Here is a 21,034-nt window from a genome sequence, read left to right on the forward strand (position 1 = left end):
TGGCAGCGAGACTGATGATTGGGGGCGGCCGCCGAGGCCATATAACACCAGTCCTGAAAGACCTACATTGGCTCCCAGTAAGTTTCCGAGCACAATTCAAAGTGTTGGTGTTGACCTTTAAAGCCCTAAATGGCCTTGGCCCAGTATACCTGAAGGAACGTCTCCACCCCCATTGTTCTGCTCGGACACTGAGGTCCAGCGCCAAGGGCCTTCTGGCGGTTCCCTCACTGCGAGAAGTGAGGTTACAGGGAACCAGGCAGAGGGCATTCTCAGTAGTGGCGCCCGCCCTGTGGAACACCCTCCCATTAGATGTCAAAGAGAAAAACAACTACTTGACATTTAGAAGACATCTGAAGGTGGCCCTGTTCAGGGAAGTTTTTAATGTGTGACATTTTAATGTATTTTTAATCTTTGTTGGAAGCTGCCCAGAGTGCTGGGGAAATCCAGCCAGATGGGCAGGGTACAAATAATAAATTACTATTACTATTACTATATTATAGACAAAATGAGAAATACAAAATACACGGTTCTTCATTCTTTAACTAATGCACGCTTTGTACATCCATTTGTGATTAAATTTTTCAAGACCACCGATCTTCCCCTTGCATTCCTGAATTACCGGTAAATTCCTTAAATACGCACTTAAACTTTATTTTCTCCATATTATTTGACTTAGCATAAATTTTATTTTACACGGTTACCCTATTGACACACCGAAGCTCAGTCAAAACCTGCCAACAAATTGACATTTTGACAATGTTCTTTTAAATAAACTCTGTATATAACCCACTCTCTGGAAAAAAAATATGGCTGTAAGATCTCTTAGCCTTGCTGATAATCTCGCCAGTTCGGCAAACTCTCTTATTTTATTTTGCCAGTCTGTTTTAGATGGGGTATCCTCTGCCTTCCAATCTTTTGCGATTAGAATTCTGGCAGTGACTGTAACATACGTAAGGACTCTCCTGTATTTTGGGGGGATTTCATTTCCCATAATTCCTAGCAGGAAGGCTTCAGGTTTTTCTTAAGGGAAGGAGCATCTGAACATTTTCTTAAGCTCGTTGTAAATCATTTCCCAAATGAGCACCTGTTGTATTTTGGGTGTAGGAGGGAAACTGCAGCAAAAGATGGCAGCCTAAGGGCTATAAGCACAGCTTGGCAGTCTTTAGCCTCGCTCAGATACATTAAGGAAATGAGAGGGCAGGGGAGGGGAGTGTAATCAAGTCCACATAGGAAACTGTCTCGTACTGAATCAGATTACTATTGCATATGTTAATATTGTGCATCTTGTAGCAACCAGATGGATAAAAACTGGCTCTCTCTTTTTGGAATGAAGCATTTCCCAGACCTGTTAGATATTATTCAGAAACTTTCCTTGCGGAACTTTCTTCAAAACAGAACAAAAGCACCAAAGCTACACCCAAATCATTCCATAAAACATATTCTTACCCAATCATAGGCTCAGCATCTTCTTAGGAATAAAATAACATATAATCAGAGTTGACAAACATAGGGCTCTCTCTCTCTCTCTCTCTCTCTCTCTCTCTCTCTCTCACACACACACACACACACACACACACACTGGCTCCGTTAGCCTGCATTCCAGCCCCAAGACTATTGAGCTCCTGGAAAGGCATCTTACTCCCGCAGAGCCTGGGAACAAAAACTAACAGCAACTATCTTTCAAAGTGGAGATTTGCAATTCAATACCTTAATCACCTGATCTAAAGTTAAACACTCGCGTGTTAGTGAGCAGAGAACAGCAACAGTTAATTATCAGGCCACAAAGGAGCTCAGCGAGCCCTTTTGGCTCTTCCTTAGCTTCAATGGAATCTTCCAGTTAAACCCTTTCAGCAATACACATAGGCATTCTCCATTTCAGTGTCATTTAAGCAATTATACTTAACAATCACTGGTCCACATACCTGGGCATTGCTTAAACCCACAGTATCCAACCTTTTTAGACTCACAACCCACCTTTAACCCAAGCATGCACTGGGGGCCCTATTATTATTTCCCCCCTCCTTCTCCCTTCGTCTCCTATTGCTGCTGCTGCAGACCACCTTAGATCAGGATGCCACCATTTGAGGGTCTGGACTGAGCCACCAGTCAAAGACCAGTGGTCTACACTGATCCAGGTTCTCAGGCAGGAGTCTTTGCCAGGCCTACCTGGGAATGCCAGGGATGAAACCTGGGATCTTCTGCATATAGAGAAGATGCTCTAGAACAGCCTTTTTCAACCTGTGGGTCCCCAGATGTTGTTGGACTACAACTCCCATCACCCCTAGCTAGCAAGCCCAGAGCTCAGGGATGATGGGAGTTGTAGTCCAACAACATCTGGGGACCCACAGGTTGAGAACCGCTGCTCTAGAATGAAGCTACAGCCCTTGTACTGTTCTCTACCTATTTATTTTCCCAGAAGCAAATGAGAATGTTTCTTTTCAACGTGCCTCCAGGAGTTGAGGGGTTTTAAGCTTAATTATTCCAGTTTCGATGGTGGTGGTGATTGAACTGCTGGCTGTAATAACTAAATTGGAGCGGGTGTGTGTGGAGTGCTTTGACACCTATTGAGAAACGGTACACAAGGTTTGGAAATGATAATGATTCCTCTCTTCCAGGTGGCCTTTGATGTCCTAGGCTTCACTCAAGAAGAGAAGATAAGTGTTTATAAGCTGACTGGAGGCATAATGCACTTCGGCAACATGAAATTCAAGCAGAAGCCAAGAGAGGAGCAGGCAGAAGTTGACACCGCTGAAGGTAACAGAGCGGGGAGGAGCAGCAGGAACCAAGTGGCTATCGGAATGGGGAACCCTTGGCCTCCAAGTCGTTGCGGGACTACAACTTCCATCATCCCTGGCCGTTGTGCCTGGGGCTGATGGGAATTTGAGTTCAACAACATCTCAAGTGGCACACCCTCCCCATCTAAATAAGGGATGCCGTTCAAATCTCAAATTCAAAGGAATTCACTGTTTTGCAACTCAAAGTGTTGACATTATGTAAAATAATGGACTATGCAGAACTGGCAAAATTAAGAGAATCTGATGATGAGTGTTTTGTGGAAGAATGGAAGCCTTTTTTGGACTACTTTGGGTTTGAGCTATGAGCCACATAAGTAATTACAGTGGTACCTCTGTTTTTGAACGTAATCCATTCCGGAAGACCGTTTGAGTTTTGAAACGTTTAAAAACTGAAAATTCAATAGCCGACAGCTAGGCCTCAGGATCTTGCACTCAGTGGAAGCCGCGTGGCATGTTCGACTTCTGAGGCGTGTTCAAAAACCAAAGCGTTTACTTCTGGGTTTACGGGGTTCGGAAACTGAAATGTTCGTCAACGGAGATGTTCAAAAACCTAGGTACCACTGTAGATTATAGTATTGTGGTTATGATTTTAAGAGGCAGAAGATAGAGAGAAGCAGAAGTGGAGAAACAGCAACAACAAGTGGAAAATGGGGTGGGAAGTCGATAAAATATGAGGGGGGGATTGTTTGTTGGATTGTAGATGTTAAAAATGTTGAAACTTAAAATATATTTTTAAGAATGTTGTTTAAAACCTTAATTAAACATGTGGTTGATGGCTTATTCACATTTCCGTTTGCTCTGCCTCTTCCCCCCAGGAAAGCCCACAGTTTAGTGCTGAATCCGAACGAACAGCACTTGGGTTTTCTGTGGATTGTTCTTTGCTCCGATTTAGCACTAAAGAGTGAATTTTCTGGGGGAAAGCAATGGGGCAAAGACAAAACCACTTGGACCCGTGGGGGAAGCGGAAGTATGAAAAAGCCCTTAGCCCCATTGGACTTACTCCTGCGCAGACAGGCACTGACTGTGCTTGTGTTGTCCTTTCTGCAACAGCGGCCTAGCAGAACTTGCAGAAATGGTTGTGGTTTCCTTGTCTGAGGAAACGGGGGCCTTTGTCATGGCCAGCAGTTTGCTCCCCTTCCGATTAATCTGTGCCTTTGGTCTTTTGGCAGTGGCCGACAAAGTCGCCCACCTCATGGCTCTCAACTCCGGGGAACTCCAGAAGGGCATCACTCGGCCCCGGGTGAAAGTGGGCAACGAGTTTGTGCAGAAGGGGCAGAACATGGACCAGTGCCACAACTCCGTTGGTGCCCTGGGCAAAGCCGTCTATGACAAGATGTTCAAGTGGCTAGTCGTCAGGATCAACAAGACCCTGGACACCAAGATGCAAAGGCAGTTCTTTATCGGAGTGCTGGATATTGCTGGCTTTGAAATCTTTGAGGTACAAGGAAACTAGGAACAGCTCTAGCGGGAGGGTTGCAGGTGGGCTCTGCAACAAAATGTTGCAGTTTAGATATCTCCTATTCAGTTTTCCAGCCACCCCTACTGTCCGGATACTCCATTCCACTGCTCTTCCCACCCTGGTCTTCTTGTTTTTCCATCCCAACCTATTTGTGGCATTCCTTGTGCCGCTTTTGTCCTTTAAATATATTTTTTGGGTACTTTTGCAGACCTTGGGGTTTTCCTGGCACGCTATGGGGTTTTAGGAATGCAGGGAACTGCCTTTCCCCAGCTCAGACCCATATCTAAAGCCATACCTGTCAAATGTGCACATTCAGAAGAGAACCAAAACATAGAGCCATCCTTCTAAATCGGCTCTTCCCTGAATTTTACAGTGTAGTCCTCCAGCCAATGTTCAGAAAATGCTCCGTTCTCCACCCAGAGCTACAATTCCCAGGGTTCCCATGGATTGAATGTGAAACAGCAGTTCTGCGAAGCGAATAGGGGCCTCCCAGCCACTCTCAGTGCCCTTAGCTAACTAAGCTTCCCAGGATTATTTCCGGGGACGCCACAACTGTTTAAAGTGGTATGGTACTGCTTTAAATGTTACAGTGCAGATAGCACCCAAGGCCTTCCTGTTTCAGCATGGATTGTGAGATTGTTTACTGTTTCTAGGATGAATTTCCATGGTTCTTATCCTTTGAATCCTTTGAAATATGTACGACACTTAGAAATTATTACTATTAAGCAGTATATCAATTCCAGATAGATAGATTAAAAACCCCTTCCAGACTGTCAGTGCTTACATGGAGATGGACCCATAGTGATCCACTGCAGAGATCAGTTGCTTGCCTCCCCAAGTCCTCACAATGCCTTTTACCTTCCCACCGGATCGGTACCTATTTATCTACTTGCACTTTGACGTGCTTTCGAACTGCTAGGTTGGCAGGAGCAGGGACTGAGCAACGGGAGCTCACCCTGTCGAAGGGATTCGAACCGCTGACCTTCTGATCGGCAAGTCCTAGGCTCTGTGGTTTAACCCACAGTACTACCCGCCTCCCTCCTGGCTGGTGAAGTTCCCTGCAATTCACTGCCCCCTTCTGCCATGTCAGACTCCAGCCCCCTTTCCCATGGCGCACATTCGCCCGCATCCTGCCAGCCACTGACGCAGGCCTTTGTTTCTATTCCCTTTGCAGTTCAACAGCTTTGAGCAGCTCTGCATCAACTTCACCAACGAGAAACTGCAGCAGTTCTTCAACCACCACATGTTTGTGCTGGAGCAGGAGGAGTACAAGCGAGAAGGGATCGACTGGGTCTTCATCGACTTTGGTCTGGATCTGCAGGCTTGCATTGAGCTCCTGGAAAAGGTGAGTGTTAAGTTGTGGATGAACATATCAGATGACACAGCGATTCTTCAAACAGCTCTTGTTTATTCACAGGCCAGGACAGAACTGAGCTGAAGGGCTCAGTCAGCCTGCTTATATAGAGCTCCAGTACCACGTTACTGTAACAACTTTCTAAAACCATCCAATCACTGAACGTCAGTTTCGATTCTTTATTTGCATAACTATCTACAGTATCCCCCTGCTGGCCCAGGGTGAGAACTTCAGTACATAATAGTGAGCCCCTCTCGCCAGTCTGCAGAATGGCCGGCCTCTGGTGGATTAGCAGAGCCGGCCCAGCCGTGAGGCAAGTGAGGCCGCTGGTTCAGGCGGCAGAACTCGCCCCCTCAGGCAGCACACCCATGGAGGCCCCACCTGCCCCGCTGCCTCCACCAGCGACTGAGAAGTGCCGCCGCCATCACCGCCAATTTGAGGCAAGATGGCGGCCATTTTGGATAAGATTTCACCCCAAATTGGCACGATCTTGCCCCAAATGGGCACTGATGGTGATGCTCCTTCACCAGCTTTGGGTGCGACAAGGCATGGCAGCAAGGCAAAGCAGTTCTTTCTGTTTCACCTCAACCCTGCGGCTTAGCCTGCTGTGGTAGTGCTGTCTGCGCAAGATCTTAATATTCATCGCTCCCTCCACATGTCCTTATTTTTTGTGCATTCATGATAAATCCCTACTCTGCCCGGACACTGAGGTCCAGCTCTGAGGGCCCTCTGGTGGTTCCCTCACTGCGAGAAGTGAGGTTACAGGGAACCAGGCAGAGATCCTTCTCAGTGGTGGTGCCCGCCCTGTGGAACGCCCTCCCACCAGATGTCAAGGAAATAAAGAACTATCTGACTTTTAGAAGACATTTGAAGGCAGCCCTGTTTAGGGAAGTTTCTAATGTTTGATGTTTTATTCTGTTTTTAATCTGTTGGGAGCCACCCAGAGCGACTGGGGAAGCCCAGCCGGATGGGCAAGGTTTTTTTTTATTATTTTATTTTTATTTATTTATTATTAAATTTTTACAAATTTCTCTTTTACAAATTATTCAAACATAACCATATTCACCAATTTACAATTTTTTGACTTCCACCAGCTCCTCCCACAATCCTCATGTTTTATATTTATTACGCATTTCCTTTATAATATATTGCCAGTTAATAATATCCTTTCATCTCGTTTTCTTTTACAATACCCTTTCTCATCACAAAGCCTCTTTAAAACCGACTAGCGTTGTCTGTTCATCACAGATACTTTCCAGATAAATTTATTTATTTATTTTCACTGCTGATTTTGCAAACACCAAGGAGGACTTAATTAAATCCAGGGCTAGTTTGTGTGTGTGTGTGTGTGTGTGTTTTCTTACTGGGTCCTCCTCCTCTCCAGCCCATGGGCATCTTCTCCATCCTTGAAGAGCAGTGTGTGTTCCCCAAGGCAACGGATGCTACCTTCAAGGCTGCACTCTACGACAATCATCTGGGGAAGTCCCCCAACTTCCTGAAGCCCAAAGGAGGCAAAGGCAAAGGGGCTGAAGCCCACTTTGAGCTGGTGCATTATGCTGGCACGGTGAGTATTATCATTATTATTATTATTTAATAAAATTTGTATACTGTTATAAGAATTCTAAGGTCTCAAATCTAGAATAAATGTTCATTAATGTACAAGGCAAAAACATAAGTATATAAACCACATGTCTGAAATGAGGCTTGAATCCCAGAAACATCCTGAGGGCACCAGGTTTCGGAAGACAGAGCTAGGTGTTGAGGTCATGTAATTCCTGAGTGCCACCATGCCCACTTTTTCCTCTCCTTGTTGTCAGGAGTTCAGCCTAAACTCGAGTAGGACGCTGGCAGAGACACATGCCCGACTGGCATGTTCCCTCCCTCCTGGTCGATCGTTCAGGAGCTTCATAATCTTTCTTCAGCCCAAACATCACAGTGACCAATGCCAACCGACACTGGCACACTTAGGGATCCACAGAGTTTGTGCATCATGCACGTGACAGACCTCAGTAACTCAGCATTTTGGCTAATCTACTTTATTTACATATAAACACACACGGAGCACTGCAACATGGCTCCCTCTCTCTCTAGCATCAGACAGCAAAGAGAAAAAGGACAAAGGACAATAGTCCCACTTCACAGTAGCACAAACATCCTGTCTCCGTCACTTCCCACTCTGTGGAGTCAAAACATACACCGCCATGTGAAAGACAACAATCCCATGACTGCAATCATGGAGCAGGAATTCTAACACTTTCTTGCTCCAGGTGGGTTACAATATCACCGGGTGGCTGGAGAAGAACAAGGACCCCCTGAATGAAACGGTGGTGGGCTTGTTCCAGAAGTCCGGGATGGCCCTGCTCTGCACTCTCTTCAAAGAAGAGGAGGCCGCAGGTGCGTGGATCTCTTTGCTTGCATTTCCTATCCCAAACCCAGCAAACAACTCCAGTTAGGTTGTCCTATTTCCTGCTCACAACAACCTCACCAGGTAAGGTTAAGCTGAGAGAGCGTGACTTGACCAACGTCTCCCCGGTACGGTGTTCCGTCCACTATACCTGGTGTACTTCAGATATTGTGGACTGCCACATCCATCAGGCAGTGTGGCGAAGTGGTTAGAGTACTGGATTCAGACCTGAGAGAAAGGAGTTCTAGTCCCCACTCTGCCATGAAGCTTAATGCCTGACTGTCTGTAAGGCTAACCTCCCTCACAGGGTTGTTGTGCTGCTGAGCTATGTGGCCCCTGTCCTTCCTTGACAGACAGTTCAGTCAGTAGAGCACAAGACTCTTAAGACACACTGGGCAAAAGATTCTTGCACGGCCGGGGGTGGGCCTAAATGACCCATGCAGTCCCTTCCAACGCTACAATTCTACGATTCTGTCAACTTGGAAATCTGTCTGCCTATGAATGTTGTTGTTGTTGCAAAGTCACATTACCAAAACCCCACCAGAAACATTGTTTCTGGATCCCGAATGCCCTGGAACTCAGACGTTTTGGCTCCCGAACGATCGAAACCCGGAAGTGATTGTTCCAGTTTGTGAACGTTCTTTTGGAACCCGAACGTTTGATGGGGCTTCCACCGCTTCTGGTTGGCTGCAGGAGCTTCCTGCAGCCAATCAGAAGCCACAATTTGGTTTTCAAACAAATCTGGAACGGATTCCGTTCGACTTCCAAGGTACTGTACTTTACTGTACTGAAATGGCCTCCTTAGTAACCCCTCAGCCTCTGAGATGAAAATAGGGAAGCACCCTAGGTTTTGTGTATACATGAATTTATTTCCATATACATTTGAATCATCTTCAGTTCTATGTTTTCCTCAGCTGGAACAACCAAGAAGCAGAAAAGGGGATCCTCCTTTATGACTGTCTCCAACTTCTATAGGGTAAGTCTCACCTGGTAAGAGAATATTTAAAATTTTATTTTTTACCAACAACCAAAACACAAACAGTGAAACCCTCCCAGGCGGCTGGTACATTGGGTATACATAATCATTAATAACATATTCAAATCAACCATATGTACAATTTTATATATGTTAACACTCCTCCATCCACAAGGTTTGTTTAACTTTTAACATTTTAATTGCCCCAAATTGTTCAAACCTACCCAAATAATGCAATATCTTCTCAAACCAATCCTCTTTCTCACTGACCTTAAACCCTTTCATTCTGTGTATCTTCACAGTTAGATATTCTAAAATTATTTTCCCTCCATTGGTTCACTCTTAATTCTTCTGCATTTTTCCAGTTACTCGCTATAACTTGTCTGTCTGCATTTACCATCAATTTTACCCATTTACATTCCTCTTTTGTTTTTAACTCGGTGCTACTCAGACTAATAAGAACCATTAATTTAGATACAGTGGTGCCTCGCAAGACGAAATTAATTCATTCCGCGAGTTGTGTCGTCTTGCAATTTTTTCGTCTTGCGGAGCACGGATTCCCTGGGTATTAACGGCTTTAAGAAAAAGGAAGCAAACTCGCAAGGCGTTTTCGTCATGCGAAGCAAGCCCATAGGGAAAATCGTCTTGCGAAGCAACGCAAAAAACGAAAAACCCTTTTGTCTTGTGCGTTTTTCATCTTGCGAGGCATTCGTCTTGCGAGGTACCACTGTATTCCCTCCTTCCTACCCACAATTCCCGATATTTCTATACCAATCTGTTTCCAAAATTCATTAACTAAATTCTCACCTGGTAAGGGAACACCACCTCTGTCCTCGGCAGCAGTGGATAGCCATGTGGCACTTCTTTTGCTCCTGTGGGGAGTGTGTGGGTGTGTTGAGGGTGGCAGTGGTCTGAGAACCAGCCAGAAACCCAGCAACTGGTGTGGTGACCTACAGTCGTGGTATAGGGATGTTTGGCTCTAGCGGGTATTCAGGATTGCTGGCAGGAAAAACGAAGGCATCCCTACCAGGCCAAGTTCAAGGTATTACCATTAGTGTATCAATGGCAACCCTCCACTGCTTTGTGAGATATCTTCAAGAGAAGAAAAGGCTAAGGAATCAACCCTACACAAATCCAGAGTGGAGTCCCCAAGTTGGTTGGATGGCTCCTTGTACGCCTCCTTCCATCAACTCCTGCAGCTGTAAAGGTAAAGGTAAAGGTACCCCTGCCCGTACGGGCCAGTCTTGACAGACTCTGGGGTTGTGCGCCCATCTCACTTAAGAGGCCAGGGGCCAGCGCTGTCCGGAGACACTTCCGGGTCACGTGGCCAGCGTGACATCGCTGCTCTGGCGAGCCAGAGCCGCACACGGAAACGCCGTTTACCTTCCCGCTGGTAAGCGGTCCCTATTTATCTACTTGCACCCAGAGGTGCTTTCGAACTGCTAGGTTGGCAGGCGCTGGGACCGAGCAGCGGGAGCGCACCCCGCCACAGGGATTCGAACCGCCGACCTTTCGATCAGCAAGTCCTAGGCGCTGAGGCTTTAACCCACAGCGCCACCTGCAGCTGAGCTGGTGCTAAATGTCTCGTTCTGCTATCCTTTGGACCACATCAGCCAGGCTGAAACCCCCCACCCCATCTTGTCATCTGGTCAGCCCAGGACCTCCATGCACGCTGCCCAGGTTTGCGCCACAGAGAGGTTACTTTGGTGCTGCTAACGTAGCAGTTTGACCTCACTCCTGGAGGCGCACTCCATTGTCTCTCGAGAAAGACGTGTGCCCACAACAACCAAGCCCTTAACAACTTGGGACCGGTTTACCTGTGAGATCACCTGGCACCATGCCCACTCAGCTGCTTCTGTCTGGCACAAAGCCGGCACTGCGACAGATTTCACAGGATACCTGTTTAGCATTTGTAAGAAATTGATTGTTTCCTGTGGCAGCATCTGCCCTTCGGAACTCCCTGCCTATTGATACTAGGCAGGTGCCCTCACTGTACACTTTTCTGCACCTGCTATTTTTTCTTAGACAAGTCTGCCTGGATATGTAGAATGCTGATGTGTGCCGTAATCTGATTTTAGTTTTTCTGAATGTTTTATATAGGTTTTTTTAACAGTTTTCACCAATGATTTTACTTTTTTGGGTGTAAACCACCTTGAGGTGCCGCCTTCTTCTTCTTCTTTGCAATCAAGCAGTGTATAAATTTTAAGAAATGAATGCAATATTCTCCCCCCACCTGACTACCCCCCCATTCCATTTCCTCTTCCTGTTTCAGGAGCAGCTGAACAAGCTGATGACCACCTTGCACAGCACAGCCCCTCATTTCGTCCGCTGCATCGTTCCAAATGAGTTCAAGCAGTCCGGTACGGAGCTTTGCTGTTCTTCTTTCCCTTTTAAAAATTGTAAATATAAAAAAGGTATATAAGGTAAAGTAAAGGGTAAAGGGACCCCTGACCATTAGGTCCAGTCGTGACCAACTCTGGGGTTGTAGCGCTCATCTTGCTTTACTGGCCGAGGGAGCCGGCGTACAGCTTCCAGGTCATGTGGCCAGCAGGACTAAGCCGCTTCTGGCGAACCAGAGCAGCGCACATAAACGCAGTTTACCTTCCCACTGGAGCGATACCTATTCATCTACTTGCACTTTGAGGTGCTTTCGAACTGCTAGGTTGGCAGGAGCTGGGACCGAGCAATGGGAGCTCACCCCGTCACAGGGATTCGAACCGCCAACCTTCTGATCGGAAGCCCTAGGCTCTGTGGTTTAACCCACAGCGCCACCAGCGTCCCATAGGTATATAAGGAGGGCTGGTTAAATAACCATTCAGCACTCCATAAATAACAAACAAAAGAGGAAGAGGGAAGTCATCGGTACTAGGCCAGATAATTTTTTTAATTCATTTATTTTATCATACTTCTGTACTGCTTGCATTCCAAGGAATGTCACAAAGCAGTTTAAAATGCATTTACAGTCTAATAGGGCAAGAAGAAGTCCGGTCCTAATTTTCTAGCAAAGCCCGAGAAAACAAACAAGCAGTTACTAAAATAATGAATAAGTGCATGCATCCTTTTCCATTTTTTTTTCTTTCCAGAAAGATGCGGCAGCTATCCATTCCTATCAGACACATGACCCTTTCTTGCACAGATATAATGGTTGTTTAGAATTTGTGGTGCTGCTGTTATGAATGAGTTAAGTTGACTTATTCATACCAGCAGCACCCCGAATTCTAAACAACCATTTGGGCAGAAGAGGAGACATTATCCCCCCTCCCCAGTGTTGTCCCAGTTGACTTGGGAGGGGGGGTCAGTTGACTGCATTCAGGCTGAAATGTCTTGTTCCATGGAGCATCGTCCACTTGGTTTGGTGAATTGCCACAGGAAGCAAAGCATCACAAAGACTGGCTCATGGAGGCTCTGATTCTAGACCCTTTCCCTCCAGTGCTCCACCATTTGTTTGAGCGCCTCTTCTTTAGTTTTCAAGGTAGCATCCTAATTCACTCAGCCCTGACCGAGCCAGCCTCTTTCAAGCAACAGCCCTGCAGCAGTTTTTGCTCTTGCAGCCGTGAAATGGAAACGTCGTGCTCTGTCTTTTGCAGGTGTGGTGGATGCGCACCTGATTTTGCACCAGCTGGCCTGTAACGGCGTTTTGGAAGGTATCCGTATTTGCCGGAAAGGTTTCCCCAACAGGTTGCAGTACCCTGAGTTCAAGCAAAGGTGAATATAATCATCAACACGCCATGCATTTCTAGGGTGGGGATGGAATGCCTGTCGCTCTCCTGGTGTTGATGAGCTACAACTCCACCTGGCCTGGTCATTGGCCATGTTGACTGGAACTGCCAGTTAGATGATGAACAACCAGACTGAACAAAATTCTCCTCCAGCCCCAGCAGAGCTAGGGGTGGAATGTTTGTTGCACCCACTTCTCAGTAGGGGTGCAGGTGTCATGGACCGATTGGACGCAGAGGAATGGTGGGAGAAACCAGCTGGTGAACCCCCAGGGGGGGAAGGTTCAGAGCCAGGAGAGGGGTGGTGGGACGACAAGGAGTGGTCAGAGGGAGAAGAGAGAGAAGCTTGGGAGGAGGGGGTGTTGGAAGCTGATGAGGTAACAGGCTTTAGTGAGCAGGGAGAGCCTGTGGCAGAGAGAAGGCCAGAAACAGAGGCAGAAGCTGAAGCAGGAGAGGAGGGAGGCCAAGGGGCAGAGATGAGTCAGGCTGGTAAAGAGCCTTGAGTGTCTCCTCCTCCTCCTGCAACAAGCTCCCCTCCGTCCTGGTCTCCCAGAACAACAACAACAACAACAACACTTTTATGTTTATATACTGCCCATCTGGCTGGGTTGCCCCAGCCACTCTGGGTGGCTTCCAACACAGAATAAGAATAAGAATAAGAACATCAAACATTAATAGTAACCATCAGATACTATATGAAAAGTCACAGTAACTTTAAAATAAGCAACTTATATCAGATAAAGCAATATTTGACAATCCTTTAGAATCCAATAGCAAAGGGTAAAATTAAGCATCAGGAAATAATAATTGAACAGTTTATGCTTACCAATTACAATAAAGAGTTACTAATTTATAATCAATAACATAACGGCAAATCACCATGCATAAAATACCACAAAACATACAAAACCATGCAAAAGGATCAGATTGAGAAACCAGGGCACGCAACCCATAAAATTATCTTTAAAAGCTATCTCTGAGCTACTCTCTTCCCAGCTGCATCTCAAAGTCATGGTCTTGGGCTGGAGGGTGGGGCAAGGCAGGCGGAAAAGACATTGCCGGCAGAAAGTCTCTCTCCCCTCAGAAGAGGCCTGAAGAGGGCAGAGGAGAGGTTGGTGGTGTGCAGGCACAGTCTCTGGCTGCTTGGGGGAAAACCTGGAAAGATGGGAACTTAGGCATCTGTGGGGGACCTTCAGTCTCTGCAGCTGCTACATAGGAGTAAGTCTTACCGGAGATGAGCTGCTGTGCTCATTCGGCCTGTGTTGATGCTGTTTTGGCTAATAAACTCCAGGTTGCTCCGTGTGATTTCCTGCTGGCTTGGTCCTGCCAGAAGGAGAGACGTTGTGGCTCTCCAAGCATCCGAACCCAGCAGAACATACCACGAAAGAGAAGAGGGGGCTGTGGGAACTCAGTCTGGTAGCAGAATTCATCCCATGTCCTGCCATGATGCACTCCACGTCTTATCCCTCCTCTCTCGATTAGCTCCCGTGATTGGCTGGGTTGGGGAGCTGGCAGAGCAAGGCTGGTGCCCATCTGTGTTGCCTTACTGGCTGTTACTCTCCCCCATCACTTTGCTTAGCTGTTCTGTGGCCCACCAGCCACCAGACTCTGGTTCTTGAAAGCGTCTCAGTGGCCGCTTGTGTCTTTCTCTTGTCAGGTACCAGGTGCTGAACCCCAACGTGATCCCTCAGGGATTCGTGGACAACAAGAAGGCCTCAGAACTTCTCCTGGGGTCTCTGGACCTGGGAGAGAATGAGTACAAAATTGGGCACACGAAGGTATGGCAGGCTTCAGTCTGGCCTTACTGTTCCTTTTCTTTCTTTCTTTCTTTCTTTCTTTCTTTCTTTCTTTCTTTCTTTCTTTCTTTCTTTCTTTCTTTCTTTTTGGTTTTCACATATCACATTACAACACAGATATACCAAAGCCAACACCATTTCCTCTCCATCCCTCATAAATTTACATTTATATTTCCTCAATCCATCATATTAATCTTTGCTCCTTCCTCCCACTTCCCTCCGCCCCCACTCAATTTCCTCCACATTATACAATAATCGTAGCATTCTACAATCTTCTCAGATCATCTGTATGTTCTTATTATCTTTCATTACTAATTTTTCTTTCATCCAGCACTTCACATTCTAATCTAGACATATTAGCGTATCGTTTTTTGAGCAATATTTTGCCGTATATTCATCAAAACATTTCCACTCCTTTTTTAATTTTTGATTCGACTGATTTCTTATTATAGCAGTTAATTTTGACAACATTAAATATTCATTTAGTTTACAAATCCATTCCTCCTTTGTGGGTATAGCTTGTGACTTCCACCTAGCAGCAATCACTGTTCTAGCAGCCTTACTGTTCCCTTTGAGGGGAGCTGTCCCCCACCCCACCCCCCACCCCCGTTCGTGGCTTCTTGTAGAAGAAGTGATCTCTGTATCCTTCGAGAATCATAGGTGAAACAGAGCTTTGCAGGGTGAGCTGGCTGTGTGATCATTCTCCTGCCAGTGTCTTGACGGGGGTGCTGCTCCTTGCTTTCAAAGGTCTTCTTCCGCGCTGGAATCTTGGCCAAGCTGGAAGACATGCGAGACGAGCGTTTGGCAAAGATCATGACCATGCTGCAGTGCCGGGGCCGGGGCTTCCTGATGAGGATTGAGTTCAAGAAGATGCTGGACAGGAGGTATAATAATAATAATAATAATAATAATAATAATAATAATAATAATTTATTTGTACCCCGCCTATCTGGCTGGGTTTCCCTAGCCACTCTGGGCAGCTTCCACAACAAAGATTAAAAATACATCAAAATGTCACACATTAAAAACTTCCCTGAACAAGGCTGCCTTCAGATGTCTTCTAAATGTCAGGTAGTTTTTATCTCTTTGACATCTGATGGGAGGGCGTTCCAGAGGGCGGGCGCCACCACCGAGAAGGCCCTCTGCCTGGTTCCCTGTAACCTCACTTCTCGCAGTGAGGGAACCGCCAGAAGGCCCTCGGCGCTGGATCTCAGTGTCCGGACTGAACGATGGGGGTGGAGACGCTCCTTCAGGTATACTGGGCCGAGGCTGTTTAGGGCTTTAATGGTCAGCACCAACACTTTGAATTGTGCTTGGAAATGTACTGGCAGCCAATGTAGGTCTTTCAGGACCTGTGTTATGTGGTCTCAGCGGTCGCTCCCAGTCACCACTCTAGCTGCCACATTCTGGATTAGTTGTGGTTTCTGGGTCACCTTCAAAGGTAGCCCCACGTGGAGTGCATTGCAGTAGTCCAAGCGGGAGATAACTAGAGCGTGCACCACTCTGGTAGTGCTTCCCTTGCCCTGTGAATCAGCCCTTTACTTCTTGGGAGAAACCCTTGTAGCTTGTGGCGCTGGTCCTGGCTAGTACAGTTCAATGTGGTGCCAGTGAAGGGGCTCTGTGAGCCAGGTAACCCCACCCCAGTTTAAATCGGGAGATGGAGAACCCCCAGCCTTCAGGCCTAATTGTGCTTGGTGAGGGTCCTAATTAGGTTTGCCAAAGCCATTGCCCTCCAACACACATACCCCTGCCTCTGGCTGGGGGCAGAGGAATGTTGGGTGCACCAGCTGGGGAACCCCCAAGGGAAGAAGGCTCAGAGCCCAGGGATTGATGGTGGGACGTTGATGAGCAGTCAGAGGCAGAAGAGGGAGCAGGAGGTGTCGGAAGCTGAAGAGGTAACAGGGTTTAGTGAGCAGGAAGAGGCTGGGACAGAGAGCAGTCCAGAGTCAGAAGCGGAAGCTGGAGAGGCTTGGGGGGGGGCAAGAGGCAGAGTTGAGATGGCTGCTGAAGAAGGCAATGGGTCTCCCCCTCCTGCTCGTACAAACTGCCCTCCCGCCTGGTCTCCCAGGACCAGAAGAGGTATGCAGAGGGCAGAGCAGAGACAGACTTTTGGCAGAGTCTCAGAAAACTTGGGAAAGACCCAGGGGAGTAGGCATCTTAGGGAGCGGTGGGGAAGAGTCCTCGCAATTGCCTCATTGGGGCAAGACCTACTGGGAAGAATTGCTGTTCCCACTAGGCCTAGTCTCATGAGCTTTGTTTCTTTGAAGAAAGAGTTAATGTCACTGACGCCATGTTAGTTATCACTGACCTGCAATTGGCCCCCGCTTCAGGCACTGTCCCATATGTCAGTGGTTCTCGACCTGTGGGTCCCCAGATGTTGGACTACAACTCCCATCATTCCTAGCCAGCATGACCAATCGCCAGGGATGATGGGAGTTGTAGTCCAACAACATCTGGGGACCCACAGGTTGAGAACCACTGCCATATATGATGGCAGGTAAAGAAGTGGCTTATCTCAGCATCACTAGGGAGTTCCCCACTAATGTGCTGCTCTCGGTAGCAATCAGCTGATAGGTACTGTGAGCAGCCCCTGTATAGGCAAGAACCAATCAGTTGATTGGCACTGATGGGCACTGAGAGGGAGTCCCTTTGAGGTCGCCTCCGGATCTGGTGATGGTGTCAGGTGATGGACAGGTGGGTGGCTCCGCCCATCTAATTATGTAGTCCCATTGTAGGTGGGGGGTGGTAAGAATCTGCTGGTTGGGTTAAATCAAGGGGCAAGGAACCTAGGTCCTTCCAGGGGATGATGGACTCCGCAACCGGTTTTTCCTTTCCATTTCAGGCTGGGCCTGATGCTTATCCAGAGGAATGTGCGCAAGTTCTTGCAGATGCGGTACTGGGGCTGGTGGAAGCTGTATAACAAGGTGAGGCCAAGCAACCCAGCTCAGCATTATGGGTCCAAGAGGGGAGGAGCTGGCTTGGTGACCAGGGCAATTCTGGAAAACAAGGAAACAGGAGGAGAATTTATCAGCCCCTTTGTTTGATGCAAAGGAGTCCCATTGTGGGTTTCGGTTAATTATTGTCAAGGCAAAAGGGAAGGAGCCGTTTCCCATCTGAAGGAACACCCTGAAAAGAAGCTGGGGTTTTGCAGTACAACATGGGAGCCATGTGAAGTGGAAATGTATTTTAAAATATATATATATTTGCACTGCTTCATGAAAATGCCTTAGAGATATATTTCTATTAAGCGGTTAATAAATTTCATACCGTATTTTTTGCTCTATAAGACGGACCAGACCACAAGACGCACCTAGTTTTTGGAGAACAAGAAAAACAATATTCTGAATCTCAGAAGCCAGAACAGCAAGAGGGATCGCTGCGCAGTGAAAGCAGCAATCCCTCTTACTGTTCTGGCTTCTGGGATAGCTGTGCAGCCTGCATTCGCTCCATAAGACGCACACACATTTCCCCTTACTTTTTAGGAGGGAAAAAGTGAGTCTTATAGAGCACAAAATACGGTAATTAACCAAAATAAGAGATTTCCTTTCGTTCGTTTCTATATTTAAAAATGAACAGGTACGTGGTTTTTCAGCAGAGAGACCCCAAAGCATCTCACCATAAGTAGTTAAAATCCAACCTGAAAAACCCAGAATGGCTTAGACCCAGAGATCCTGTGAGCAAAATGCTGGTGGAATTGGAAGGAAGGCTATTCCCTGCCCCCTGCTTAATTCCCCCCCTGCACTGTAGTGTCATATTGAGGAAGATTCTTGTTATCTCGAGGAGCTTGGGATTGTGCCCACTGTTTGCTACTCACATGCCCCCATAATACTTAGAAATCCTGCATGTCTGGGCCTTTAAGTGACTCATTCTGTTTATGCCATAACCTCGTAGTTTCTCACGCCTTGTTCTATTGAGTTGGCACTGTGTGAGGATGTTAATCTTTTAAGATAAGGCTGGAATAAAGCACCTGGAATAAGGGAGTTATTTCTGTTAACTTCCTGCCAATATTGGTTAGTCTTTCACCCTGGTGGGCAATGGATGTGCTATCCAGACACCAGTGTTGGAATGGATGTACAGTATAGTGTTGCAGGAATTTATGTATAGGTTGGAGGGGGTTGCCCCTCCAGCAGATATCATGCACATGCAGCCCACTACCAAAATCAGCACAATCACTTTTGTGATTTGTCCCCACAAAACACTTCATCACAGTTTCTTCCTATCTATTCAAAGGGCCTTTGGTGCCCGATACCAAATTTAATAATTCACTGATAGATGTATCTATGTACTGGCTCACTGGGAAAACTTCAGAAATTCATATAGACATGTGAGCTCAGCTCCTCAGCAGCCCCTCTGCCTGAGTGATAATCCCTGCCATCCTGACACCTGAGTGCCAGACAGGTAGCCATTTCAGAAATAACAAACCCAGTTGAAGACGAAAGGGTGTGATTAACTTGGCTGGGAAACAGGGAAATGTAAATATCTCTTTTGTTACACTTGATGGGTGTTTGGTGGAGGGCAAGGAGAACCATGGGGCATGGTTCAGGATGCTCAGATTACTGCCACCAGACCTCAACTTTCATGATGTAACCATGATGTATTAGTGATGTAGTTTTGGGGGGTGTAACATGAGGATTAGCAGCTAATAAAAGTTTGGGTTCTCTTTTGTTTGGGGCTTCCATCTTGTTCCACCTTGTGGCAGGTGGAAGTCCTGTCACGACAGTCTTCAATAAAGACCAAGCCCACTGGCTGCTGTTTTGCTCTGGTATTCCTGGCTGATGTCCTTGTTTTTTTGTCCAAGGGAGCCCTCAGATTTCTCTGTTAACAATAGAAGCCCCCAAAACACATTTGTTAGGGAGAACTGCTGCACAGGCTGGACTTTGGAAGTTCTGTGCACCAGTTACCCCTCCAATACCATCTCCAGGCTTCACACCTGTTGTTGACAAAGTCCCCAGAAACAAAAGACTGAATAAGAGAATAACAGTGCTTTGTAGCTTCTTTGGGCTATTTAATAAAGTATTTAGCCTTCATCTGAATGTTCATTGGGTTCCAAATCATAAAAAATAAATGCCTCTTTGCCAATGCCTACATCTCTCTCACATCTGTTCCAGAAGATCCCGTGGAACAAAGTAGGGGGTGATGTTGGTTAGGGGAGGAACTGGCAAAGTTCACCACTCCACCCCCCCCTTGCTCTTGTGGAAGAGCAAGCCTGGATCTGAGAATTTTGATTTCCTGAGTTATTATGGCAAGGCAGAGATGGGCAACCTGCCTGCCCCCTCCCCCCAATGCTCACTTTGTGGCCCCGGGTCCCCTTCCCCATAGGTCAAACCTCTGCTGAACGTGGCCCGGCAAGAGGAGGAGATGAAAGCAAAGGAGGAGGAGCTGAGGAGCGCCATGTCCAAGACGCAGGAGCTGATGGACCGGGTCAAAGAGCTGGAAGAAAAGACAAACACCCTCAGCCAGGAGAAGAATGACTTGACCATCCAGCTGCAGGCCGTGAGTCACCAAAACACTTTGCAGGGCAGGGGTGAGAAAGCTCTGGCTCGTGGGACCAACACGGCCCCAGGGCCTCTCTAGCTGGCCCTTGGAACTCTTCCCGGGCCACGCCTCCAATCCGTCTCGCATCCCGTCCTCATTTAGTGTTTATGCTTGGCTGGAATGTGTCTTTTGAACTCAAGTAAACAGTTCGAAAGCACATCAAAGTTCAAGTAGATAAATAGGTACCACTCTGGCAGGAAGGTAAACGGCGTTTCCGTGTGCTGCTCTGGTTCGCCAGAAGCGGCTAAGTCATGCTGGCCACATGACCTGGAAGCTGTACGTCGGCTCCCTCAGCCAATAAAGCGAGATGAGCGCTGCAACCCCAGAGTCGGCCATGACTGGACCCTTTACCTTTAATGACATCAGATTGATCCCTCTTGAGCGCTGTGAGATTCTAGGGGTTCCAGGCGCTGACGCAGGATTCGTGTTTCTTTTGGAATGAGAGACAGCAGATATGGTGATGTCTTTATGGGATACGTGGTTTGCCTAAACCAGGCTTCCTCAACCTTGTTTTTGGCCTACAACGCCCGTGATCCCTAGCTAGCAGGACCATTGGTTAGGGATGATGGGAACTGTAGTCTCAAAACATCTGGAGGGCTGAGGTTGAGGAAGCCTGGCCTAAACCTTGTCCACCACCCAAACACATTGGAAAGTTCCCCTGCCAGCTGGCTGCTATGGTGTGTCCCCCTCCTGAACTTGTGTAAGATGTTCTATAACAAATAGTTTGGAGGAGGGCACTGAGCGATAGAAGAGCCTGCTGGACCAGACCAAGGCTCCATCTAGCCCAGCTGTCTCCTGTCCTGTGGCTTTCAGCAACTAGCACTGCCTCCAGCTCAGCGGCGTCACAAGGGGGGGGCGGGGATGTGGTCCGCCCCGGGTGTCATGCCTAGCAGGGGTGACGAAATCCCGCCAGGTGGATTGGCATGACAGTGCTCACACCTCCCCCCAGCAGGTGTATTTTCACGGTTGGCGCAATCATCATTGTGAAAATCCACCCGC

General features: G+C 47.3%; 1 protein-coding gene across 1 annotated transcript in view; it reads left to right on the forward strand.

Annotated features, from left to right (window-relative positions):
* MYH16 (myosin heavy chain 16) overlaps window positions 1-21,034 on the forward strand; it is a 61,413-nt gene that overhangs the window by 13,613 nt on the left and 26,766 nt on the right. Inside the window, exons 11-22 of the mRNA XM_081889057.1 lie at window positions 2,616-2,754; window positions 3,965-4,233; window positions 5,429-5,599; window positions 6,993-7,172; window positions 7,876-8,002; window positions 8,927-8,988; window positions 11,261-11,348; window positions 12,576-12,693; window positions 14,362-14,482; window positions 15,248-15,384; window positions 17,343-17,424; window positions 19,820-19,993. Coding sequence (XP_081745183.1) covers window positions 2,616-2,754; window positions 3,965-4,233; window positions 5,429-5,599; window positions 6,993-7,172; window positions 7,876-8,002; window positions 8,927-8,988; window positions 11,261-11,348; window positions 12,576-12,693; window positions 14,362-14,482; window positions 15,248-15,384; window positions 17,343-17,424; window positions 19,820-19,993 — 1,668 coding nt within the window. The remainder of the gene's footprint in view (window positions 1-2,615; window positions 2,755-3,964; window positions 4,234-5,428; window positions 5,600-6,992; window positions 7,173-7,875; window positions 8,003-8,926; window positions 8,989-11,260; window positions 11,349-12,575; window positions 12,694-14,361; window positions 14,483-15,247; window positions 15,385-17,342; window positions 17,425-19,819; window positions 19,994-21,034) is intronic.

The sequence above is a fragment of the Podarcis melisellensis genome (genome assembly GCF_964234715.1).
Source record: "Podarcis melisellensis genome assembly, chromosome: 14".
Taxonomy (NCBI): domain Eukaryota; kingdom Metazoa; phylum Chordata; class Lepidosauria; order Squamata; family Lacertidae; genus Podarcis; species Podarcis melisellensis.